Raw genomic sequence first — 26,151 nt, 5'->3', positions numbered from 1 at the left:
TTGCACTCACAGCACAGCACTTAGTGCAGCCAAGCTGAGCCGCACTGTTCAAACAGTCTCCCCAGCCTCCAGACACCTGCGCCGAGGAGGAGGGCAGGGCAGGCGGCAGCCTGGGCACAGGTCCCTAGGTGCTTACTCCTCACCTGTGCTTACTCCTCACCTGTTTCCCACCTCTCCCCCATAGCCAGCCCCACGGCCCTGGCAGGGTCCTGGCCACAGCATGCCCAGTGCTGGGCTCTGCAGCTGCTGGGGTGGCTGGGTGCTGCCCCTGCTGCTAGTCTATGTCTGCTACCTGCTGCTTGGTGCCACCATCTTCCAGCTGCTAGAGAGGCAGGCGGAGGCTCAGTCCAGGTACCACTTTCAGTTGGAGAAGCTGCGCTTCCTGGAGAACTACACCTGCCTGGACCAGTGGGCCCTGGAGCAGTTTGTGCAGGTGAAGGGGAGTGATGTGGGATGGGGATGGAGAGCTTGGGAAGGTTGGTGGAATGGGGGTTCCTGTGGCAGATCCAGAGTCCTCACCCAGGGACTGATGCCCCATGTGGAAACAGAACGTGGTGGGAACAGAGAGCCTGGTGAGATCTAGTCCTGGATTCTGGCCCCAGGTCTACAACTGGATTGATGTGTGACCTTGAACAGGTCACTTAACCTCTCTAGACCCAAATAGACTCATCTATAAGGCAACGAGAATAACCATATCTATACTGCAGACATTTGACAGCAGATTAAAAGCACTCTCTAAGCTGTCACTTGCTGAATGAATGGGAACTATATGTCAGTGTTATCAGCGCTGTCCAAATTTCCTCCTCCCACACTTTCATACTTCCCCTTCCCCAACTCCAGGACTGCGGCTCCTTCTGCCCTCTCCTCAGCTCATATCCCTGAGCAGAGGGCTGCAACTGGGAGACACAGATAAACGCCAGGAGCAGCCACCACCAAGCTGGCCTTTCCTGGACGTTTGCACCTGGAGTTGGGTTTGGTGGGCAGTGGCCGAGGTGACTGAGCTTACTAGCACTGCACTCAGGCGGGGCTCTCTCTTGGTAACAGAGTGGGTCACCCCCTGCCTGGGTCCTTCCTGCTTTCCTCTTTCCCAGAAACAAGGCAAAATCAGGTGTTGTGGAGGAAGGTGAATGCATCTGAAACAGGCCCTGGAGCGAGTGACAACAGCCCCTGCAAAGGAACAGAGCAAGTGCCGAATCATCTTGATAACTAGCATTTACTGAGCACTTACAATGTGCCTAAAACAGTGGGAAACAGGGTCTTCATGACCAGCTTAATCCAATCACGATCCACTCATCAGCTGACACTGAGTGTGTTACAGGTGTTGTCTCATAATTACCTATTACAATCTCTATCTCCAGTTTGTAGATGGGAACTGAGGTAGACTATGTTGGCCAAGGCTGCACAGCTACTGGTAGAGACAGCACTGACTCTCAGGCCTCTGGCTCTGGAGACCTGGGTCTTCGCTGCACAAATTAGTGTAAGTGTTGGGGGCAGGATGCAGCCTGAAGCAGCAGTTCTCAAAGTGTAGTCCCAGAACCAGAATCAGCATCACCTGGGAGCCTGTTAGAAATGGAGATGTCAGGCCCCACTCCACACCTGCTGACTCAGGAACTCCAAGGATGGGTCCTGCAGGCTGTGGGTCAACAAGCCCTCCAGGTGATGTTGAGGCCCTCAAGACTGAGAACAGCTGGCCTAGAAGAGGATGCGTGGCCTGGGTGGTCACAGAGAATGTTCTGTAGCTGTGAGAGACCAGGAAATGAGGCCTCCAGCTTCAGGTTTTACTCTCTTCTCCCTGATGGATAAGGTTAGTCAAAGTTGGGGGGCCACCGTACCACATCAGGGTTCAGAACAGTTCAGCGGCCTCCCAAAACCCTGGGAGTAAGGCAGAGGCCCTGGAGAAGCTGAAACCTCTTCCTCCCTTAACTCCACATTGGAGGTGAGAGCCAAGCTGGAGGGCGTGGGAAGGGTTGGTAGCTGCGACCTAACTTGCTCTATAAACCAAGAAGAAGGGAGGCCATTCGCTTAATTGCAGCCCTGAAGGGGTTGCCACTGATTAGCCCTGGGGGCCTCCCCAGGGAAGACAGGACATCCGTTTCCCTGAGAGTCCTCAGCCTCGGGAGAGAACCTTCCTTGCCAGAAGCAGTTGAGCTGGGCGGCAGAAGAACGCTGGGGTGAGATTCTGGAAGAAGACACATTCCTGTTGAACTCTCACACACACAGGGCAAGTTAAGTAATTAGTATTAAAAGCAGTATTAAAAATTACCTCCGTAAGGAAACACTGCTTGCCCAGGTTCACAGAACTGGGAAGTCAACAACCCGCGGCCGCCTGCATCCAGCCCCCAGCACTCAGTACCCTCAGCAGGATGGGGCCTGCAGGCTGGCAGCAGGGGACCGCCCAGGACTAGAGTACTGCCTCCCAAGAGTGAGGGTCTCCAGAGGGCGAGCATGTTCAGGAATGTTGGGCCCTGGCCACTTTGTGAGTGTGGGAAAGAGAGGGAAGCCAAAGTCCACATCTTAAGAGGCCCATTCCTGTCAAAGTGAGGAGAAGCAGACAGCCTGTGACCACGGATGCCCTGACTGGCTTGGCCTACCAGGGCCACCCCAGCCCTGAGCTAAGCACACCCACCCAGCCAGCAGGAACTGGTTCCCATAGGAATTGGAAGCCAGAGCTGTTGTGTCCCTGGCTTCCTCCTGCCTTTGGGGCTCTTTAACAAGTGGCAAGACTGTGCTGCTGCTCTGGGACAATCCACAACTAAAGGAGAGAGGGGAGGAGGCAGTGGAGGAGACAGCCCTGCCCATTCTCCAAGGGGCCTGGGCCCAGGGACTGGAGGTTGTCAGCGGTGGGGCGGTGTGGGGAGGTGTAGGCTTGAGCCTGCAAAGGTTTGGGTCCTATAAAAACACATGCAACACACACATATAGACAAACATACACATGCAACATACAGTTGCCATGCACAACACATGCATACAACACATCACATATATAAACAACCACCAAACACACACACACACACACACACACACGCCACCTTTGTCCTAGCCTCTGTTGGAATTTCTCCCATAGGCAAGGGCTGGGGCTCACTAGAGAGCAGCAAAGAGCAAGGGTGCCCACTCACCTGGACAAGTAGGAAACACAGGGTTCTCTGTCCCACCCCTGGCTTCACGGCAGGCAGCCCATGGCTTCCCTATGATCGCTAAACCCTGTGTTCCCCAGCAATCCCTTCCAGACACACCCAACCTGAAATCCTCCCATTGTTCTAACAGCTGATGTGCGTGCCATCCTTTTGGCCACCAGCAGCATCTCCCACAGGACCCCTCCCTGGGCATCGTCCACCTCACCCCTCAGGCCCATCTCCCGCCCCAGCCCATGCTTGCAGTCTACACCTTAGTCAGCCCTGGCCAGTGGAACAGACACTGGAGTTGGAGTCCAGTCACCTTGCACAGGTCACTTAGCCACTCTGAGCCTTCATTTCCTTTTTCCATGAAATGGGAACAATATCATCTGAGAGTATCATTAGATTAGATGACACAGAAGCATGCTGCCAAGAGCATGGCAACAACTGGTGCCCAGTAACCATCAGCTCCTTCTTCCTCCCCTGCCATGCCACTCCCCACAGGTCATCATGGAAGCCTGGGTGAAAGGTGTGAACCCCAAAGGCAACTCCACCAACCCCAGCAACTGGGACTTTGGCAGCAGTTTCTTCTTTGCAGGCACAGTCATCACCACCATAGGTAAAGGGCTGGGGTAGAGAAGAGCTTCCCCAAGACTCCTGTCTCAGTTTGGGCTCCCCAAAAGCAGATGCTGAGGCAAGGATGTGGTGTGTCTAGAAGATGATTCAGGAAGCCCAGGGAGGGAGTGGGTAAGTGAAACAGTAGGGAGAAGAAGGCAATGAAATTTGCATTAATGAGCAGATTACTGGCTTGGGTAACTGGGCTCATTTCTGCTTGGGACCCTCTGAAAGGCTAGATGGAGCCCATCCTCAGAACAGTCCAATGAGGGACAAGAATGAAGAGCCATTTAGCTACCAACTCCTGCCCTCAAAGGTTGAGAGCTGGTCCCAAGTATATTAGTTCCCCAGCATTTTGAAACTTCCCATAGACGAAGCACACTCCTTCGGCCAGAAGAATCTCTCAGGTAGAGAGAGATGTGCAGAAACTGGGAGCGGAGGGTGATTTGTATACAGGAACTGTCCACCAAAGCTGCAAGTGGTATCTTGTGTGTTCTGAGGGAACAGGGCACTGACAGCAGCTACTACACCCCCTTGGCCAGAAAACTCACTCCATCCCACCCCAAGGAAGAAACCACCAGATCCAGGTCTACCCCATCCATTCAGTTAAGTCTGATTCCACATACTTTCCTAGAACTCAGGCGACATTCCAGGCAGAGTGATGGAGTTGGGGGTGGGAGATACAAACTTGGATCAGACCCAGGCTCAGCCCGCAAGGAACTTCCAGTTCAACAAAGAGGAACACCATAAATACACAAAAAACAATAATAGAAGACAAAGTCAATAATTACATAGCAATAACATAAAACACTATGGGGAACCACACCCAGTAGGGAGGAGCGTGGCAGTCAGGAGGGCTTCATGGAGGCAGGGTCATTTGAGATGGGCCTTCAAAGATGAGCAGGAGTCCTATAAATAAAAATCATTCCAGCAGAGTTCAAGGGAACAGGGGAGCTTCCCCTTCTCGCCCCCAGAGGTGGTGGCAGACAAACCTCAGCTAGAGTCTGGGGAAGAGGAACAGAGGGCGTTCTGGAGTCTCCATATTTGCACACGTCCCCCTTCCCTTGCAGGATATGGGAACCTGGCACCCAGCACAGAGGCAGGTCAGGTCTTCTGTGTCTTCTATGCCCTGTTGGGCATCCCGCTTAACATGATCTTCCTCAACCACCTGGGCACGGGGCTGCGTGCCCACCTGGCCACCACTGAGAGATGGGAGGACCAGCCCAGGCGCTCCCAGGTATGCCCCCTAACTCCTTTACAGGCCTGCTATGACAGATCTGTTGCAAGTGGAGTCCTCCAGAAACCGATGCTGAGATGGAGTTTGGCGTGCATGGTGTTAGGGGTAGATGCCTATGAAAGAGAAAGGGTGAAGGCAGGGTTGGGCAGAGTAGGGAGCTGGATTTCTATGCATGCTCTACAAAGGCTTGGCCTCAAGGAGCTCTACAGCATGTGCGAGCTGTCAGAGTTGTCCCACAGCGGGTGGAACCAGCCAGGCTTTCATACCTGCCTCAATCAGGCACTGGGTGTGGCCTTCCCAAGAAGGGTATGCCCCCTGGCCAGGAGGTTCCCTGCAGCTGAACACCCTGAAGAAGTGGCAGCTGGCCTACTGTCCTCCTTTGAGTGGGGGATCTCTGCAGCACATCTTCAAGGTCATCACAGAACTCCAACATCCTTTTGTGCAGTAGCAAACAAGCTCTGCAGGCTGCCCAGCGTGCCCCTAGTGCCCACCCTTGGCCAGCCGCTTGCAAGGCCAGAGTCACGCAGACAATTCAATGATACTTTTCTGTTCTAGATCTGAGTCCCCGGGGAGCCTGTTCAAGTGTGATCCCCAAGCCCAGATGGGTCTCCAAATCGCTCCTTGACCCACTAATGCAATCCCTCTGCCCAAATCTTTCCCTGGGTGGGACAAGGTCATGCACACGTAGCTACAACTTCCACTCAGGGTTCTGCAGGGCAGGGAAGGGGTCTAGCTATGGCCCAGTCCCATTCCCACATTTACCCCAGACTCCCCACAACCTCATACAATCCTGGAGACTTTCAAGTGAACTCAGGGGCCAACTCCCTCCCTCCCAGGTACTGCAAGTCCTGGGCCTGGCTCTGTTCCTGTCCCTGGGGACACTGGTCATTCTCATCTTCCCACCTATGGTCTTCAGCCATGTGGAGGGCTGGAGCTTCAGCGAGGGCTTCTACTTTGCTTTCATCACTCTCAGCACCATTGGCTTCGGGGACTATGTTGTTGGTGAGAACAAAACAGTCATATTATCTCAGGGTGAGGGGGCCCACTGGGATTTGGGGGACGGAGAGATGTCAGCTGAGGACAACTATTGAGGATAAGATCGCCCCTGGCCATTCAAGGGAGCCAAACCAACGATTTCTGGGGCTACTGTGGATTCTAAGCAACATTCTCAGAAGTTTCTGGTCTAGGACCCACCACCACCCCGCAGACACCTACCTCCACTGCTGTTCCTTGCTATGAGGAAGAGGGAGAGAGCATTCTGGCTGGTGAGGGTCCCTATGGAAACTGGAGGTGGCTGTGCCCTGATATCCCTGGCATTGATGCCATTCCCTTCCCTGGCAGGCACAGACCCCAGCAAGCATTATATCTCAGTGTACCGGAGCCTGGCAGCCATCTGGATCCTCCTTGGCCTGGCATGGCTGGCGCTGATCCTCCCACTGGGCCCCCTGCTTCTGCACAGATGCTGCCAGCTCTGGCTGCTCAGTAGGGGCCTCCGCATGAAGGACGGGGCAGCCCCTGACCCCAGTGGGCTCCCCAGACCTCAGAAGATCCCCATCTCTGCATGAGGCCCCCGGGGGGGCCCAGAAACCCCTTTCATCCTCCTCAGTCCCACCCTATCTGCTCTCTGGATTTCCAGCCCTGCCTTCTCCTCTCCCAACCCCCTCACTTCTCAGCCAGGGCTGGTCTCAGGAGCTCTCCCGAGAGAGAAAGGAGACAGGTATGTCCAAGAAAGTAACAGAGAGGAGATGTGAGATAGGATTAAAGATATGTGTGGATGGAGAGGTGCACCCTTGTCCCAGAGCCCCTGCCACAGCCTTCCAACCAAAGGTAGCCTGGAAGAGTGGCCAGATTTCCATTGTCTTCCCCATGCCCCCTTCCAAGAGACCTTACACAAACAAAGGATGACTTGACTTTTGCCTCATTTGATACCTGCACAGTGCATTTGCCAAGCCCCTACTATGTGCCAGGTGCTGAGCCAGGGTCTATGCCAGGGTCTGGGGATACAGCAGTGGATGTGCCTGCCCTTGATGTGCCTTTCGTTGCTAGACAAGCAAAGAGGCAGCCCCCACACAGTGCCCAAAACGCTATGATAGGAATAGCCCCGGGGTTGATGAGAGCCCATGGGACGGCTGCAGGGAGCATCAAAGAGAGGGGAGAGCTGGGCAGAGACTTCGGAACAATCTTAGTGAAAAGAGGGTCTCTGCCCTCAGGATGCTCTCAGCCGAGGGGCAGGCGAGCTGCCTCTCAAAGCTCGCCAGCTCCCCTTGCCTAGAAGTACAGGGCGGTCTGTGAACAAGGCTTAGGACCTCTTGGGTGTCCCACCCACTTTCCTGGACATGGCCTCCCCTGACCCTCACAGGCCACCCCCTTAACTTCATCACTCCCCTGGGCTCCTGCCTTCTCAAGAGCCTTTCCAAACACCCCCTGGGAAGCCAGAGAGCCAGCAGATCCCAGTATCCTTCCAGAAAGTGAGGTCCATGAACATCTGGCCTCTCTCAGGAATACATTATCCAGGTCTGGCTTTTCCCCTGCCAAACTGCAACATCCCTGACCAGAAGGAGCGATTTAGACCACTCCATCCTGAGGCCTGGAAACTTTGGCCTTTGCCTCTCCCACCATCCAACAGCAAGTGGGCACCTATGTGGCTGGGTTCCTCTGCATAGGTCTGAGGCAAGGCTGTGGAGCCAAGGAGGCTCCAGGCAGGAGACCGAGGGGAGGCTCTACAGCAGCAAGAGGAGTCCAAGCCACACCCCAGGACTTCCCCATATCCAAGAGAGGACTGGGAAGCTGAGAACTCATGGACTCTTCACACAGCCTGGACACTTCCTCCACTCCGGGTAGAGGGATTTCGGGGACCTTCTCAGAAGCAAGGAGTGGACAAGCCTCTTGGTTAAGGCTCCTCTTACCTCCCAAGTTCATGGACAAGTGGCAATCAGCTGGGGTCCCTCTTTTGGGGTACAAAGGAAAGGACAGAGGTGTGGGAGACCCAAGGTGGTCTTGAGATTGACAGACAGCAAGTCTTTGGAGATAGCCCCCGAGTCCAAGAACTTAGGCAGGGTCCCCAAGACAATAAAGTTGGTCTCTCCTATCTCCTCCCTCTGAGTGCGGTTTCCAGGAGTCCCTCCTATTGTTAATTCCAGGAAATGTGAGGGGGCTCTGGGCCCCTTCCCTCAGCGCCTGCGGTCACCCAGCAGCTTTCTCCTTCCTGGCCTAGGTCTAGCGGGTGGGCACCCCGCACATATTTGAGGCGGGGCCAGATGCCCACAGTTCAGAGCCTCTTTTTGTCCCTGGGATTGGATCCCAGGGCTGGGTGGGGCCAGGCTGTCCCATTCCCCAGCACGCCTCCTCCCTGGCGAAACCGGGCACCGGCAGCCGTTTGCGAGACGAGAGACGAGCTGGGTTCCTGGCCTTTCCCTCCCACCAGGTCCTAGTCCACAGCTCCCGGCGCCGGCTCCCCGCCTCTCTAGCTATGTACCAACGGCGAACCCGGGCGGCTCCCGAGGACAGGCTCCGGGGCTGCGCTGTGCCCAGCACCATGCTCCTGCTGTTCGCCTACCTGGCTTACCTGGCGCTGGGCACCGGCGTGTTCTGGACGCTGGAGGGCCGCGCGGAGCAGGACTCCAGCCGCAGCTTCCAGCGCGACAAGTGGGAGCTGTTGCAGAACTTCACGTGTCTAGACCGCCCGGCGCTGGACTCGCTGATCCGGGTCAGGGGCGAGCAGGGCCGATCTGGGCGCGGCGGGATGGGGTAGAGGGCCGCGGGGTACACAGGCCGAGGGCGAGGGGACCTGCTCAGGCCCTGGTCAGGCGTTTCCTGGTCAGGGAACTGCCGGGAACGTAGACGCGGGCACTACGGGGGTGGGCGTTCCTGCGCGGGGACCAGAGGGTTGGAGGACCTCGGAGGAAAAGACCCTCGCTCTAGCGAGAGGACTGAGAGAAGCCGGGCTGAGTCCTCCTTGGGGGCGAGAGGGCATGCTGGCCCGATGAGGAGGCAGATGCCTGGGGACACACCCAAATTTGGGGGCGAGGACGAGTACGGCAAGGGGGCGCGCGCGTAACCGGCCCCGCCTGGCCTGACCCGGGAAAGGGCGCGTTTGGGCCCCCTGGGGGATCGGTTGCACCTGGACCCATGGCGAAGGACTAAAGGCCACACCTGGCCGCTTCCCGAGGGAGAACTTGGGCGCACGTTTGCGAACTCGGGGCTGGGACGGCAGGGGCGCGGGCGCGGCGGTAGGAGCCTGAGGGAAGGAGCGCTTGTCCCGGAGGATGGGTGGAATGGGCCCCAGGCGTGCTGGCCTGGGCCACCCGCAACGCAGAGAGGGGGCTCGACGTGCGCAGACCCGGGTTCGAGAGGAGGGCGGACGCAGGGCCTCTCTCTGGCTGAAGCCGCTTTACTCCGAGTCTTCGGACACAAGGACTGGGCGCGCCGCCGCCGCGCGGCTGCCCGGAAGGGCTGAAGGCGGGGTTCAGGGGAGAACTCCGAGATAACTCTGAGCAGAGGCTCCTCGAGGGTGGGGCCTAGCGGGGCGGAGGAGGCCAGGGAGGGTTCTAGGGGTGGCGCATCTTCCCACTGAAGCGACGCCAGACTGGCAGCTGCTCGATTTGGCGGAGGCATTGATGCCCCGGGCCCTGGCTTGGTTCCCCACCCCTTCGTCCAAGAGCCCAGAGTCCAGGCAGCTGCACGCCAGCCTAGAATCCCCGCCTTGCAGTCCTGGTGGCTCATCCATCCAGAGTCTCCAGCCCAAAGCCAATCCCCGGAAGGTGGCAGGGAACCGTGCCAGGGTAGGAAGGGACCCAGCGCGGAGCGGAAGTGGTATTCTGAACCCTCAGACTAGGCCGATTCGGTGAACTCAGGAGCTAGCCAGGGCCACGCCTATCTCTACTAAGGACCTAAAGTGGTTCCTCCAGCTCCCCACCTGCGGACTTCTGCAAATACAGCCCGACTGCTGGGTCCTGGTGCTGAGGCTGCCTGCCATTACCCTTGCAAAGGTGGTGAACTTCAACTACAAGCAGCCTGGGCCCAGGTCTCCCTGGGTATGATGGTGATGATAACAGTAAATGCCTCTGTGCAGCGCTTACCGTGTACCGAGCACTGTTCCTAGTGCTTTACCCGTATTTACTTGTTTCAGTCTCACCTCCCTCACAGATGGGTACTGTTTTTATCATCCTGTTTCAGAGGTGAAGAAACTGAGGCTCAGAGAGGTTACATACGAATGCATGGCTACATAGCCAGGAGCTGGAGCTATTAACCACCATGAGTACTGCTTCAGTGTGGACCTGTGGATGTGGGTGCTTCCCAGGATTCCCAGCCAGGCTGTCATCTCTTTGGGCTTTCCCTTCAACTCCCTCTACCCCCACCTCATCCCCTTCCTCAACCCTCCAGTGGCTTCAGCTGTCTCCAGTAATAAGGATGTGGTATCTAGCCCAGATCTTCTTTCTGAGCACCAGATGTGGACATGCAACTTCTGAAATTCCTCAAGGCCAAGAGCAAGCAGTGCTCCTCCTCCCAGCCCTGCTCCTCCACCTGTCCTAAATCTCGATTGTCTGCCTCATGTCCACACACCCTCACAGTCCTCTGCAACATCTCCTTTACTGCCTATACTAAATAGGGCCAGATGCCTGGGCTTCTGAATATCTCCTCTCTGTTCCTCCTGGACCACTCCGTGCCAGGAGACAGGCCAGGGCCCGTCTGTCACTCACCTCTTCAGGAGTCTCTCCCCTCTGGTCAACCCCTGCTATACTGCCAGCTGCCACAGAGCACACCAACCTGATCCTACTTCCCCTTTGCTCAGTGACCTTGGATGATACCTGCCACTTCATACCTGGCATGGCAAAGCCAAGCACAGCTTGGCCTCAATCACTTCTTACCAGTCTCCTTAATCTAGGTCCCAGGCAGTCTCACCTCCCAGCTTCTGCACTGCTGTCCCATCTACCTAAACGTCCTCCCATCAGAAGCAATCCTACCTGACCCTCAAGGAAGGCCCAGATAAAACATCACATCCTCCATGAGGCCTCTGCTCCTACCCAAATGAGAATGAACATCCTTCTTCCCCAGAGTCCTACAACATTATATGCCTAGTAATGATGATGAGAGCAACTGCTAACACCATGTGCCAGGGACTAAGACTACACATAATACCTTATTTAACACTCACAACAACTCGATGAAGTAGGTGCTATTTGTATTACCATTCTACAGGTAACGAAGCTGAGGCACAGAGAGAAGTTGAGCAACTTGCCCTGGATTGTGTAGCTGCACTTCCTCCTTAATGCCCAAAGTGACATTGACTGCATCATATTATAGTTAATTAGGTGTATCTGTGTACCACTGAGGGCTGGGGTCATGTCCCCTAAAAGCACCACACATCATGCCTGGCCTAGTGTTTGTTTCAGGAATGGGAGTGAGCAGGGGAGAAAATGAGTGGTTGGTTTACTAGGACTCCAACCTGACCTAGCCCCTGGGTAAGGTGGGGAAGGAGCTGTCCCCATGGTAGCTGTTGGTAAGTGGACCTGGTGAGCCCTTGGTGAAAGGGGTAGAGCCTCCTTTTCCTGGTGGGCTGGGATGGAAGAGTAATTGTGAGGGCTGTGTGTGTAGGGGTGTGTGTGTGTGTGTGTGTGTGTGTTTTGAGGTGCAGGAAATCCATCACCCCCCAGACCCTCGTGGTCATTGCAGCCTCTTCCCCAGGACGTCATCCAAGCGTACAAAAACGGGGCCAGCCTCCTCAGCAACACCACCAGCATGGGGCGCTGGGAGCTCCTGGGCTCCTTCTTCTTTTCTGTGTCCACCGTCACCACCATTGGTAAGGGCCAGATGGGGCCGGGGGATGGGGGTGGGGAAGGAGGCAGCTCCCTGAGAGGCAGCAGGCTGGTTGTCTTTTGGAGGGGTTACCTAGAGCCTCGTGACTCCAAGTGCAGTCCGGCTCTGCAGTGTGGACACCACCCGGGAGCAGTCTCAGGCCGCACTACAGACCTGCTGACTCAGCCTCTGTAGCTCACCCAGGTCCCTGGGGGATTCACGTGCACCGTTGGAGTTTGACAAGCACTGCCCTAGGGGATTTCTGCCCCACATGGCCTTTCAGGAAGCAGAGGTCTCCCGGTATAGCAAGAAACATGTCTCTAGGCACAACAAGGGTGCCAGTCTCCTCAGCTGAGCCCACCCAACACTGAGCCCCGGGGGTGGTGGTCAGGAGAAGTGGGGGGGAAGTTAGGAAGGAAGAAGGAGTAGAAATCCAAAGAAAGGGCTTTAGACCCCCCTGCTTCTCAGCCCTGGGGGAGGTGGTCATTCCTTCCACCTCCTTGTCTGCAGACCCCATTCCCACAGGCCTCTCTTCAGCTTGCAAACAGCCTCCTCCACTCCTCATCGCTATCCTCCCCACACACAGGGACACCTGGAGTAACCCTCCCCTGGGGAAGAGCTGAGGTAGAGCTTGTCTCAGGAGGGTGCTGAGGGGCTGTTGTACAGAGAAGAAGAGCAGGCTAGATCCCTGCAGCTCTAAAACCCAGGAAATCATGCAAATCAGGCCACCCAGATCCTTCTGCCCCAGCCCCTGCATGACACAGGACTTGCCAGCAGGTGGCAGGCTGATATCACCGGTGACTTGGGCTAAGGCCCACCCCCTCCCCGCCCCAGCTCCTAGCCAGTCAGGATCCTCTCTCCAGGACACCAGTATCCCAGCCTCCCCACAGGGTGGGGTAAGGCAAGAACACCCAGAGGATTCTCCATCTAGTTTTAAATTGGCCAGAACTTCTTGAAAGCAGACCTCAGAGCTACATGGAAGCTTGGGCAGTCCTTGAGACAAGCATGCTTCGGAGGCACCTCAGACCCCAGGGGCCCTGAGCCCCTAAAGGACTGGCAGGATGGACTGATTCATCTTTACATCCCCAAGGGTCTATTACAAGGCCCAGCATACAGCAGCCACTCAGTAAATACTGCCACGTTAAGGAATTCCATTAAATATGCATTCACCAGGCATGTATTGAATTCCAGGGTAGCAGGAGATCTTAAAACACATTCACCATAGGCCAGGCCTCCCAGATTTGGGGGTCCTTTAGTCTGCAAACCCCACATCTCCCACACTCTTCCCCAGGCCTGTGACTTTGACCCACTAAATTCAGAGTTTTGCTACCTCTCTTCCCAGCTCTACCACCCCTAGCCTGGATTATGCCTCTGTCCTTTCCTCTCCACTCAGTTTCAACCAGCTGTGAGGGTGAGGAGGGCAGAGAGAGGAGGGCCCTGCCCCACCTCCCCAACACAGTACACCTGAGGAAACACCCGTGGTCTTCTTGTACTAGGCACTGTGCTGGACACTTTGACATTTAAGATTTCAATTTGTTCATATGGCAACCTCCAAGGATAGGTCTTATTTTCTTTCTTTCTTTTTTGAGATAGAGTCTTGCCGTGTCGCCCAGGCTGGAGTGCAGTGGCATGATCTCGGCTCACTGAAACCTCTGCCTCCCGGGTTCAAGAGATTCTCCTGCCTCAGCCTCCCAAGTAACTGGGACTACAGTCACCTGCCAAAGTGCCTGGCTAATTTTTATATTTTAGTAGAGAAGGGTTTTACCATGTTGGCCAGGCTAGCCTCAAACTCCTGACCTCAAGTGATCCACTCACCTCGGCCTCCCAAAGTGCTGGGATTACAGGCGTAAGCCACTGTATCCAGCCTATTTTCATGTCACAGATGGGGACACAGATGGGCACCATCTCCTCCAGGTCATATGGCTAATGAGCAGCAGAGTTGACTAGCCATTGTGGAGTGAATAGGAGGGGAGTGAGGGTTCTGTGACGCTGACCACACCTGTATGCACATACACATGGGAGGAATTTGGAGACAGAAGGAGAGGGAGATGGGAAATGAGGTACATCTGGAATGCCACAAAGGAAGAAGGGGTATTTTGAGAGGCTCAGCGGAGGGCAGCCTCCTCAGCAACCCCATTACCCTGGGACCAGCACCCTGTAAGGGCAGTACTTTCCAAGCCCTAACACAAATACCTCTGGGCCAGTGGGACAGGTCTGAGCCCAGAAATCAGTCATCTATGAACTCCATTCCTGGCTTGCTCATTGGTTCTCTCATTCATCCATCCATTTGTTCAACACACAAATTGAAGACCAAGGCACGGTGGCTCTTGCCTGTAATCCCAGTATTTTGGAAGGCAGAGGCAGGTGGATCACATGAGGCCAGGAGTTGGAGACCAGCCAGGCCAACATGGTGAAACCCCATCTCTACTAAAAATACAAAAATTAGCCAGACGTGGTGGCGAGTGCCTGTAATCCCATATATTTGGGAGGCTGAGGCACGAGAATCGCTTGAGCCTGGGAGCCAGAGGTTGCAGTGAGCTGAGATTGTGCCACTGCACTCCAGCCTGGGCAATAGAGCAAGATTATGCCTCAATCAATCAATAGAGTACCTAGTGTGGGCCAGACACTGGTGTTGAGGATTCAATGGTAGCCAAAATTAGCAAGTCCCAGCCCTTGGGGAGCTGACATTCTAGTGTGAGGGGACACACATTAAACAGATACATGGACAATAACCAGGTAGTGGGGTGTGCTTAGAGAAAAGTGAAACTAGTTAAAGGGGTCTCATAGTGATGGGGGCACCTATTGTAGATGGGGTGGCCATTCAAGGACTCACTGATACAGTAACATTGAAGCAGAGACATGACTAAAATAATGGAACAAACTGCTGATATCTGAGGAGAGAATCCTCTGCCAGCAAGTGCAAAGACCCTGAGGTGGGAGTGTGACTTGTATGTTTGGGAGCAGTAAGGAGGTCCAGGTAGGTGGAGAGGGTTGGAAACAGGAGCTGCATTCAGAGAGAGTACAGAGGAGACCAATCATAGAAAGACTTGTAGGGTCCTTGCAGGATGCCCAGGGATCCCAGCAAGATGCAAGGTGACATGCTGAAGTGAGAGGTGGATTGGGTGGGGCTGTGGCTACCCAGTGTTCAACAGGTAGGTGACATCCTACCTGTGGACAGGTGGGATCATTGACATCCGCTGATTTTGCTGACCTGAGGGATGGCTGAGAATAATGGGGAGGAATAAAAACCATTTAATGCCAGCCTGAAAACGCTGTAGGCCTCTCTATGGGGCTCCTTTCAGAGCTGGAATCTTAGTGTCCCCATCCCACTGGTGAAAACTGAATGGGGGAAAAAAAAAACAGGAAGAGAGGATGGAACTGGGCAGGACCTACAGCTGGAGGAGGAGAGGTTGGTGAGGAGGCAGGCAGAGAGGTGGGTGGAAAGTAGGAGGTTTACCTCGCCCTAGATGCCTACAGAAAGAACTCTCTTCTTTAGAAGAGAAAACCCATAAAGGCCAGAGGGGGAGGTAGATGGAGACTCAAGAGGCTTCTGAAGTCCTCAGACCAGAAGCCAGTTCACTGGAGTTCCATCATTCATTTATTTAACAGACATTTAGCACTTTGTATATACCAGATGCTTGCAGGCTCACATTCTCTTCTACAGTGTACCTCGATTCCTCATTTCATCGTTATCCCCCACTGTAGGTGGATGTCAGCATCCCCATTTTACAGGAGGAAGTAGCATTCAGAAAGGTCAAGCTGAAAGGAAAGAGAGAAAGAAAGAGAGAGAGAAAGAAAGGGAAGGAAGGAAGGAAGGAGAAAGAAAGAAAGAAAAGAGGGAAGGAAGGAAGGAGGGAGAAGAGATCAGAAGAGAAGGGAAGAGAAAAAGAAAAAAAAGAAAAGAAAAAAGATGCAATTATTGGGCAGGCATGGTGGCTCACACCTGTAATCCCAGCACTTTGGGAGGCCAAGGCGGATGGATCACGAGGTCAGGAGATTGAGACCATCCTGGCCAACATGGTGAAACCCCATCTTTACTAAAAATCCAAAATTAGCTGGGCGTGGTGGCATGTGCCTGTAATCCCAGCTACTCGGGAGGCTGAGGCAGGAGAATCGCTTGAACTAGGGAGTCAGAGGTTGCAGTGAGCTGAGATCGCACCACTGCACTCCAGCCTGGCAACAGAGCAAGACTCCGTCTCAAAAAAAAAAAAAAAAAAAAAAGAAAAAAGAAAGAAAGATCGAGCCACTTGCCCAAGGTCCCACAGCCTGCAAGAAGCTGAGCTGGGATCCAAACCTAGGAGGTGCACCAGACTCCAAAGCACATGCTCTGGACTTTTACATACTTTGGCCTCTCTTGGGACCCCTCGGTAAGATGGGGGTGGATGTAAACACTGGTTTCAATATAGTACAGACAAGTGTAGGGTGTGTGGGCACAGTGACCCCATCTGGGCAAGCAAGAATGTTAGGCAGTGATAGGAGGCAGAATGAGAGGCATTTGTTCATTTACTGACACCTTCATTTTTGTATTTCCTCATTCATTCATTCACCCATTCTTTACGCAGTCAACACACATATAGTGAAGAGCAGCTATTAAGGGTCAGATCCTTTGCCACTTGCTGAGAATATGATGATTAAGAACCAGTCCCAGGCTGGGCATGGAGGCTCATGCCTGTAATCCCAGCACTTTGGGAGGCCAAGGCGGGCAGATCACCTGAGGTCAGAGCTCGAGACCTGCCTGGCCAACATGGCAAAACCCTGTCTATACTAAAAATACAAAAATTAGCTGGGCGTGGTGGCACATGCCTGTAATCCCAGCTACTCAGGAGGCTGAGGCAGAACAGCTTGAACCCAGGAGGCAGAGGTTGTGGTGAGCCAAGATTGTGCCAGTGCACTCCAGCCTGGGCAACAGAGTGAGACTACGTCTAAAAAAAAAAAAAAAAAAAAGAAGACCCAGTCCCTGCTCTTGAGGGGCTCAGAGTGTGTACTTAATATACTTGGAAGAGGCAGACATGGAAACCAATCTTTCTCACACAGTGCAAGGGAGAGTGCTGGAGGGGGTCCTGGATGAGGAGCAGCTGCACTGGAGAGGCAAGGACTAAAAGGGTCATTTATATTTATGTGGGCAAGGAGGGGAGACACTCTTCATAGAGGAAGCCTTGTGGTCAAAGGTGCAGAGGCACGGTGGACCTGGAGAGTTCTGCAGGCCGGCAATGTGGCTGGAGCTGGGGAAGTGGGGGCACCGGACGAGTCTCAGAGAAAGGCTAGGCGAGAGCTTGGACTTTCCCCAGCAGACAGGAGACTCAATGATGATCTAATCAGGTTTGCATTTTAGTAAGACAAGACTGTGGTGGTGATCAAGAAGGGTGGAGGCAGAGCTGGAGGAGAAAAGAATGTCCAGATGGATAGAATCTTTTGTGAACATCTTTTCCTTCCCTAGCTTTCCACCTCCCTATCTTGATCAGAGACCCTCCCCCTCCAACTTCTACCTCCTCCCCTAGGCAGCTGATGACTTACTGTCTGTCCCTGCCTCCCACTGAGGTTTATGAGAGAGCCCCGTTGTGCTAGATTGGGTCCTCCAGGAATCAGATATCAAGACAGAATTAGATGCACAAAAGATACATTGAGGGGAGACTTTGAAGGATAAAAGAGAAGAAACAGGAATTAATGGCAAAAGTCTCAGACTGCAAGCAGCCCTGATACCTGTGAAAGGAAAGAGGGAAGAAAGGAGACTGGAGTGGGAAGAGCTGCTCACTGCAGTGTGGCTGTGAGAAAGTCTGGGCCAGGTCATGGGGATCCCAGAGCAAAGGTTGCAAGAGGAGTGCTGCACTGGGCAGGGATGACCAGCTTCAGTGCCCCACTGTGCCCAAGCAGGGCTGGGAGCCACGTGGAGACAGCATGGCCTCAGCCTGAATGGCCAGTAGATCCTGAGAGTGCAACAGCAGGAGGCTCTGCCCCCTCCAGCATCCCTCTGCCCACCCAGAGAGGGAGGACATGAAGAGAGGAAGAGGAGACTCACATTTGGTGGGTTTGAGCCCATGCATGTAGCTTAGCCTCCTAGAGCTTCTCCGGCCTGGAAAATATGGCACATAATTCTGATTTGAAAGGATGGTTTGAGGGTCAGAGGGGAGAGGTGCTGCAGAAGCGGGCAGAGGGCCTTGAGGATTTCGACTTCATCCTAAAAGCCAAAGGGATACAGTCATATTCCCCATCTCACAGGTGAAGGAGGTTCAGACAGGTGACTGAAGAACCGAGTCAGGAAACATATTCCGGTGGCTCCCAACATATTCCAGTGTTCTTCCCAAATCCCCTGGCTCCAGCAAGCTGCCTCCTTTCAGATACAAGAAAACCAAACAGAGACTGGCAAACACTAGAGCGGACATTGAAATTCTCTGGAGGCTTGTTAAAATAACAGATTGCTGGCCGGGCACGGTGGCTCACGCCTGTAATCCTAGCACTTTGGGAGGCTGAGGCAGATGGATTGCCTGAGCTCAGGAGTTTGAGGCCAGCCTGGGCAACAATGGTGAAATCCCATTTCTACTAAAATACAAAAAATTCACCGATTGCGGTGACAGGTGCCTGTAATCCCAGCTACTTGGGAGGCTGAGGCAGGAGAATTGCTTGAACCTGGGAGGCGGAGGTTGCAGTGAGCCGAGAGCACGCCATTGCACTCCAGCCTAGGCAACAAGAGTGAGACTCCATCTGCACTGAGGGAATGAATGTACAGGGTACAGGATGCCCTGCACAGTGCCCAGGACAGAAAAGGAGGGCCTTGGCAAGTATCAGCTGCCCACATCTGCAGTGGTTAGAATGAGGGTCCTGGGGGTTGGGCCCAGGAGTGGGGCTGTGGTGGTGAGTGGACAGGGCTGGGCTGGAAAGGTCCCCTGAGTGCCCCCTCTCACCTCAGGTTATGGCAACCTGAGCCCCAACACGATGGCCGCCCGCCTCTTCTGCATCTTCTTTGCCCTTGTGGGGATCCCGTTCAACCTCGTGGTGCTCAACCGACTGGGGCATCTCATGCAGCAGGGAGTAAACCACTGCTCCAGCAGGCTGGGGGGCACCTGGCAGGTGAGGGGGCTGCTGGATGGGGTGGGGATGGGTCACTTCCTGAATGAGGGTCTGCGGTGGGAATTGGGGTTACTAATGACAAGAGGTGGGACCAGGGGTTACTGGTGGGGTTGTGGTGGGATTGGGGGTCACTGGTCAGAATAGAGTCCTCAGTGAAAAAGGACATTAGTGGTGGAAGCCGGGTGGGACTGGGCAGACAGGAAGGACACCAGGCAAAGGCTCCAGGCAGGGAACCTGGAGAATACGGACCAGGTGAAGAGCCCCCTTCTTACTGGGGAGAGCTCTGGCCTGCCTCCAGCTCCCTCGGCTCCCATTCATGGGGTAAAGGCCACAGGAGGCCTGGGGACACTGTTGTACCCACAGGACCCGGGCAAGGCGCGGTGGCTGGCGGGCTCTGGCGCCCTTCTCTCGGGCCTCCTGCTCTTCCTGCTGCTGCCACCCCTGCTGTTCTCCCACATGGAGGGCTGGAGCTACATGGAGGGGTTCTACTTCGCCTTCATTACCCTCAGCACCGTGGGCTTTGGCGACTACGTTATTGGTGAGAGTTCCCGGCGGTGGGCTGGTGGGGACATATGGCTGCCTACACCTCTCACTCATCTGCTCCCGCAGCTGGCGCACCTGCTGTATGCACGCCATGTGGGGGCTTTTAGGCCCCAAATCCGGAGACACTGTCCTACCCGCCTTTGTTGTGTGACGGGGCTGAGGTCGCTCCAGCCCTTCTTGACCAACGCGGAGAGGTCCCACACGTCCGCGGGCCCACCTGTTGTGCTTAGAAGGCCCCACATGACGGGAGTCCCGGCCTCCCTCCCCGGTCCATGCTTGCCCCATGCTTTCCCTTCCCCAGTTCATTCTTTCCCCACGGAACGCCAGTCCGTCGCACTGCTCCTGGACTGGAGGCCACAGTACCCGCGGATCAGGCAGCAGGGTCCGGGAGACTCCTGGAACCCCAGCCTCCCCAGAGCCCTGTGGGAAAACAGTTGGCAGGCAGATTCTGAGTGCCAGCAAGAAAGGGTCTCATGATCAGTGGACCCAGGGTGGGTTTAATCAGTGGTACTACACCGGCCCCAGAAGCCAGCAGCCTTGTGTAATCAGGCTGAGGCCGATGACCAGCAGATGGCAGTGGAGGGACATGCTGTGCCGTGACGGAGTGGCTGCGCCCCAGCTCAGCCTCATCACCGCCCCTTCCTGTCCCTGAAGGTGCCGCTGGCACCACCACCGCGCTAGCCTCGAGGGGCTTCGTGCCCTCTCTCTGATCCCGGACCCTAACGCGGGGAGGAGGCCTTGCCCTTCTTCACTCCTTCAGCGACAGAACCCAGCCTGGAAGAATGAAGTTTTACCAAAGTAATAATCAGCTAACTCCTCAGGCAACCTACAGCAACAATTGTCACCCCCATTTTACCGAGGAGGAAGCTGAAGCTCAGAGAGGCTGAGCCATCTGCCTGAGATTGCACAGCTAGTAAGATATGAATCTTTATCTGTTTGACTCCAAAATTCATACTCTTTCCAGACCACCTAAAATGTCTCCTCTCTGGGCCTCAGTGTTTCTGCCTATAAAATGAGGCAATCCCTAGAGCTCCTCAGTCCCATCTGGCCTGTTTGCAAGGTTCCCAGGAAGAAGGGTCAGGTGTTGGGGCCTCACATTGCCCCCTTCTTGATCTCCCTTATCCTCCCTTATCCTAGGAGGTCTGTTGCTCTGGAAGGAAATTCTTGGGAAGATTTCTTCCAACTGGGTCATGCTCCCACCTTTACCCTCAGAGTAGAGAGATGTGTCTCAGGGCAGCTGAGCCCAGTAACTCCAAGGGCCATACCTGCACCCTCGCAGCTTAGAGTATGATTCTTAGATCTGTCATTTCTTCTCTATCTCCAATCTGCCATTTCCCTAGTCCAGGCAGGGTTGTTGCATATAGCTGCACAGGTTGGGCACTGCACAATCCTATAGTTTTGCTACTTACACAGAGCATAATAAGGATGGCACCCATGGGCTTGTGCAGCCTCTCTCCTTGTCCCCTGTTGGCTCTTATGACCTTAAAAATTACAAAGGCTATGAAGTCACCTGCCCAACTCCTCTGAAGACCTTCATTGTTTTCCCATAGTTTTAGGATAAAGTCCAAAATCTGTAACCCCCCTCCTACCAATACAATCTGACTGAGGAGACCCAGTCCAGGCTTTAAGCCCAGAGGGACTGCCCAGGCCTGGGACAAGGATGGGTAAGAGCACTCCTGCCCAGCAGCCACTGCAGTGGGCAGAGTTGCCCCTTCACCACATCTCCGGAGACTTGCTACCTCCTGGGCCCCTCTGCAGTCATGGCAGTGCCTCGTAGCAGGTCACCACAATGAGAGCCCCAACTGCTTTACCTTCAAGGGATCCGCCTTATATAGATGGAGACACTGAGGCCTGAAGGAGGGAAGGGAGTTGCATAAGGTCATAGAGCAAGTGAGTCAGGGCAAGTCTAGGATAAACTCCCAAGCCTGGGCCCTTCACACCACCCGTGTTTCAGAGTCTTCCATGCCTATTCCTCAAACCTCTCAGCTCTCCTTGTCCTCCAGTAACAGGGACAACCCCTTTCTTGGATGGGGATACTGAGGTCCACCACTTGGCTACTGGGTGTTCACGTCCCTGCATCAGCAGCCACAGGAGGCGCTGTCTTCATAGCCACTCCTCTGCCAGAAGGCTGTGGCCAGAGCTACCCCCAGGTCCCAACCGGCTGCTCCTCGCCAGCCCCATAGCCCTTGAGCCTCCCAATTGCATTTGTAGCTCAGTTGAGCGCCTTGCCAGCTGCCAGGTCTCCTGCCACTTATTATTTCAGCTTAAAAAAATAAAATAAAAAGGGGAGAAGAGCACCTCCTCCCCTCTGTCTCCAGGAGCAAGCCAAGCTGGCGGGTGGCAGGGCCAGAAAGCCGGCTCACCGCCTGATCTCATTTGGGACCATCGGCGGAATCATGGCCCCATAACCCAATCAGCCTAATCCAATCCCAGCTCCTGCCAGGCAGCAGAGGTCAGCTCCCAGGTGGCAGCCTCATCCCATGTGGAGGTCCTAGAGAGGGGCCCAGCCTTGGGGGACCTGGAAAGAGAGGCTGTCTTAGGGCCAGCAGGACAGGATGAGGAGTAAACAGAGGCATGGTACAGGGAGCAACGACAGAAAAGGATGACGAAGAAATAGGAGGAGAGATGTCTAACCTTTGAATGATTCCATTCTGATGAGGGAGGCAACACAGACCTCCAGGGAGGGAACTAAATGATAGAGCAAATCCTTGGCAAGATTTATCTAAGACTCACAGCAGCTCCCATCAGTCCCCTCCCTCTGCCATACTTACCCAGCACCAACTTCGTTGGGGGCGTCTGGTGGTGAGTGAAACCAACAACCACCTATAGGTCTTGGGCACCTGTTATGTGCCAGGCATCATTCTGAGCACTTGAGCTGCATCAGCCCATGTGATCCTCCCAACAGTTATAGGAGGAGGACTCTTACTGTCTCCATTTTACAGATGAGGAAGTAACTTTCCCAGCAGACACACATAGGCCATGAGAGCAGCACATGTAACAGAGGAACCCAATGTGGTCTGTAGGGAGGAATGTCTGAACTGAGGTCTGCAGGATGAGGGAAGGTAACCAGGCCAAGAAAAATGGAAAATGAAGAGCATTTGGAACTGAGAGGCCATAAGTACAAAGGCCCAGAGGCAGGAAGAATGATAGACAGGGCAATGGGAAAAAGACCAGAATGACCAGGCAGTCGGAGGGGAGAGGTGCTGCAGAAGCGGGCAGAGGGCCTTGAGGATTTCGACTTCATCCTAAAAGCCAAAGGGATACAGTCATATTCCCCATCTCACAGGTGAAGGAGGTTCAGACAGGTGACTGAAGAACCGAGTCAGGAAACATATTCCGGTGGCTCCCAACATATTCCAGTGTTCTTCCCAAATCCCCTGGCTCCAGCAAGCTGCCTCCTTTCAGATACAAGAAAACCAAACAGAGACTGGCAAACACTAGAGCGGACATTGAAATTCTCTGGAGGCTTGTTAAAATAACAGATTGCTGGCCGGGCACGGTGGCTCACGCCTGTAATCCTAGCACTTTGGGAGGCTGAGGCAGGTGGATTGCCTGAGCTCAGGAGTTTGAGGCCAGCCTGGGCAACAATGGTGAAATCCCATTTCTACTAAAATACAAAAAATTCACCGATTGCGGTGACAGGTGCCTGTAATCCCAGCTACTTGGGAGGCTGAGGCAGGAGAATCGCTTGAACCTGGGAGGCGGAGGTTGCAGTGAGCCGAGAGCACGCCATTGCACTCCAGCCTAGGCAACAAGAGTGAGACTCCATCTGCAAAACAAAACAGAACAAAACAAAAAATACAGATTGCTGGGCCTATGCCCAGGGTTTCTGATCCAGTAGGTCTGGGGTAGGGGCTCCATCATCTGCATTTCCAACAAGCTCTCAGGGATGCTGATGCTGCCGGCCCCAGGGACCACACTTTGAGAACTGCTGGGATGGAGCATAAACAGATTTCCCTCAGAAAGACAAAGAGGAAACGTAGCTCCTAAACCCGAGTGCCAATCCAGGGAGGCTTTCTGGGATCCTTTGCAGGTGACCATGAGGCTAGGAATCTCCATGTTCTGTCCCACTGACCCCTCAACTTGCTTATATGAATCAAACCATGTATCTCTGTTTCTGTTTGAGGAATGTGGTCCTGACTTCCCCAGGCCTCCATCCTCTGACCTTGCCACTTCCCCAGGGATGAACCCCTCCCGGAGGTACCCACTGTGGTACAAGAACATGGTGTCCCTGTGGATCCTCTTTGGGATGGCATGGCTGGCCTTGATCATCAAACTCATCCTCTCCCAGCTGGAGACTCCAGGGAGGGTATGTTCCTGCTACCACCACAGCTCCAAGGAAGACTTCAAGTCCCAAAGCTGGAGACAGGGCCCCGACCAGGAGCCAGAGTCCCACTCCCCACAGCAAGAATGCTATCCAGAGGGACCTATGGGAATCATACAGCATCTGGAACCTTCTGCTCAGGCTGCAGGCTGTTGCAAGGACAGCTAGTTATACTCCATTCTTTGTTTGGTCATCCTCCTCAGTAGCAAGACCCCTGATTTTAGGCTTGGCACATGTCCACCCAAACTAAAGACTACATTTTCCATCCTCCCTTGAGGCTAGGTGCAGATATATGATTAATTCTGCCCAATAGAATATACAGAGACATGTGCTGGGTGACATGGGATGTGACTTTCGGGTGGGGGGAGGCATGCCCTTCTTCCCCACTTCCTTACTTTAGCTGGCTGCAATGCCAATATGGTGGCTGGAGCTCTGGCAGCCATACAGCACCATGAAGTAGAGGCAATGTTTGAGATTGGTGGCACAATAAGATAGGAAGAGTCTGTATCACTGATGGTCACAGAGCCATCCTAACGAACCTGGACGGAACATCACCCGACCTCCTTTATGTGAGAGAGAAGTAAACATCTTATATAAAACACCATTATTTGGGTTTTTCTGTCATTCATAACCAAACCTAAGGCAGCATCTGAGACTGGAACCTACACAGAGAGAAACTACCTTCTCCCCAGGTGAGTTTGTCTAGGGCTGGTGGCAAGAACGGATTGAAGGCTGGACTGCCAGCCCCCTACACCTTCGGAGAGCCACCAGGTAAACTTGGTAAAGATTTGCTGATAACTCTCAGGGCCGATACAGCCAGCAGGCGGCTGGTCTCAGTCCAGCTGCTGAATCCTTACTCTGTGGCTCATTCATACCACAGAAAAGCCAGGGGCAAGCCAGTGGACTCCTCCTGACTCACCCTGCCCCACTGCATTTTAAGGCTCCAACAACGGTTTGCAAAGCCGGGTAGAGTTTGCAAAGGCTACTTCTGTTTGCGGAGTGTTACCAAGGGTTGCTACTAAGACAGCACATAACACAGTGGTTTCCACCATAGACACGTATAAGCACAGCCAGAGCTCCTGGCAGTACCAGCTAACACCTGAGGTCACCTGGGGCAGCTGGGCTCTTGGCCTCAGTGGGCACCTGTGATTCCATTCCCTCCACCCATCTTGCAGGTGGCATCCCAGGGACCCAGGGAGTTCCATGTGGCCCCTCCCTGTGACCATCTTGGAACTGGGTCAGCGTCAACCCTTTGGCCAAGGAAGGAGTAAAGGCCGTTACACCATCTCACTTGCGCCATCTATCCTGGCCCCGCGTGGACGAAGGCCAGACCCAGGGGCAGCACCAGAGAGTAAACAACAGAGCCTATGCCCACGTCCTAAGGCCCACAGGCTGGACAGAGGAAAATGGAGGGGAAGAAGAGATTGCCGAAGTGTGGAAGTGGCATGCTTTGTACTTAACACACTCTAGAAAGAGGACCTAGCAATTCAAAACTGTTCCTCCTGGGAGCAAGGAGCAGGCCAGTGTGTTGGCTTAGTCACTGTGGTCCCAACTCGATCTCACCTCAGACCTCTTTGTCCTCATGCCTGGCCCCACTGGATTCTCCCACAAAGCCTTCACTCCCGTGCCCACACCCACCCTCATGCTCAGAAATGTTTGCCCCAGAAGGAACCAACCTGGGCTGCTGGGGTGCCCAGAGGAAGGCTCATTCTTCACCAGTTCTTTGTCTGCTTCTCAGCCAATGAAAAGAATAGCTGGAACTCTGAAGTCTACACCCAGGAGGTGGGAGGGGGAGTGGGGAGGGGACAAAGGTGAATAGGATAGGGACGGGTGTTAACAAGTCATGTTGGGAGCCACCTGGAGAGGTCTGGATGTGGGAAATGTACAAAAACAGAGTATCAGACCTCAGTTCAGAAACCACAAAACAGAATGGACAGTGAGGCCACAAGCACGAGGGAGGGAAGGTAGGAGTGGTGACAACATAAGGGAGACAGCCCAAGAAAGCTGTTGCACAGTCCGCAGTAAGGAACTCGTTGCTTCTCGCCACCTCAGCCAGGTCACCCAAAGCCTGGAGGAGGAGAGAAAGGGCTGCTCTCAGAGCATGGCCCTTAAGGGTGCTGAGTTTGGAACCAGCCTGCCTGTGTTGAAATCCTGGTTCCACCACTTGCCAGCTCTGTGACCCTGGGCAAATCTTGCATCTGCAATTTGTTTCCTCTGCAAAATGGAGATAAGAGCAGCTTCGATCTGCAGGAACGAGATGAGTGACTGTGCACGCAAAGGACTGAGAAGTGTGTATGTCAGCCTTGAGGAGGCGCCACATGCATGTCAGCTGTCATCATCGTTCCCAGCCGGGCTGAGTGGACAAGAACAGGAGGAGAGCAGATGCTCTGGGGCCCGGTGGCTATGAGGCAGGCAGCGCCTTGGCTGACCCCCTCTCAGGGCTGGCCAGGCAGGCGGGC

The 26,151-nt window shown here is 54.3% G+C and overlaps 2 protein-coding genes across 4 annotated transcripts; both read left to right on the top strand.

Moving 5' to 3' along the window:
• Positions 1-41: 41 nt before the first annotated feature.
• On the top strand, positions 42-8,053 carry KCNK16 (potassium two pore domain channel subfamily K member 16). Of its 2 annotated transcripts, XM_033219885.1 has the most exons (6): positions 42-433; positions 3,618-3,732; positions 4,799-4,965; positions 5,802-5,967; positions 6,307-6,447; positions 7,629-8,053. In XM_033219885.1, the coding sequence occupies exons 1-6, from the start codon at positions 221-223 to the stop codon at positions 7,754-7,756; spliced, it is 930 nt and encodes a 309-aa protein (XP_033075776.1). In that variant the 5' UTR covers positions 42-220; the 3' UTR covers positions 7,757-8,053. The 2 variants fall into 2 exon arrangements, with proteins under 2 accessions (XP_033075776.1, XP_033075777.1); XM_033219886.1 differs by lacking the exon at positions 6,307-6,447.
• A 154-nt stretch (positions 8,054-8,207) lies between these two features.
• KCNK17 (potassium two pore domain channel subfamily K member 17) lies at positions 8,208-24,296 on the top strand. 2 transcript variants are annotated; one of them, XM_033217049.1, is made up of 5 exons: positions 8,208-8,671; positions 11,650-11,764; positions 18,665-18,825; positions 19,189-19,363; positions 23,550-24,296. In XM_033217049.1, exons 1-5 carry the CDS (start codon positions 8,435-8,437, stop codon positions 23,858-23,860), a joined length of 999 nt encoding a protein of 332 aa, XP_033072940.1. In that variant the 5' UTR covers positions 8,208-8,434; the 3' UTR covers positions 23,861-24,296. The 2 variants fall into 2 exon arrangements, with proteins under 2 accessions (XP_033072940.1, XP_033072941.1); XM_033217050.1 differs by lacking the exon at positions 23,550-24,296 and adding an exon at positions 22,756-22,847.
• Positions 24,297-26,151: the final 1,855 nt, after the last annotated feature.

The sequence above is a fragment of the Trachypithecus francoisi genome, unplaced genomic scaffold, assembly GCF_009764315.1.
Source record: "Trachypithecus francoisi isolate TF-2019V2 unplaced genomic scaffold, Tfra_2.0 Lachesis_group10, whole genome shotgun sequence".
Classification (NCBI taxonomy): Eukaryota; Metazoa; Chordata; class Mammalia; order Primates; family Cercopithecidae; genus Trachypithecus; species Trachypithecus francoisi.
The sequence above is the reverse complement of the archived record's forward strand: the minus strand, read 5'-3'. Positions and strand labels throughout refer to the sequence as shown.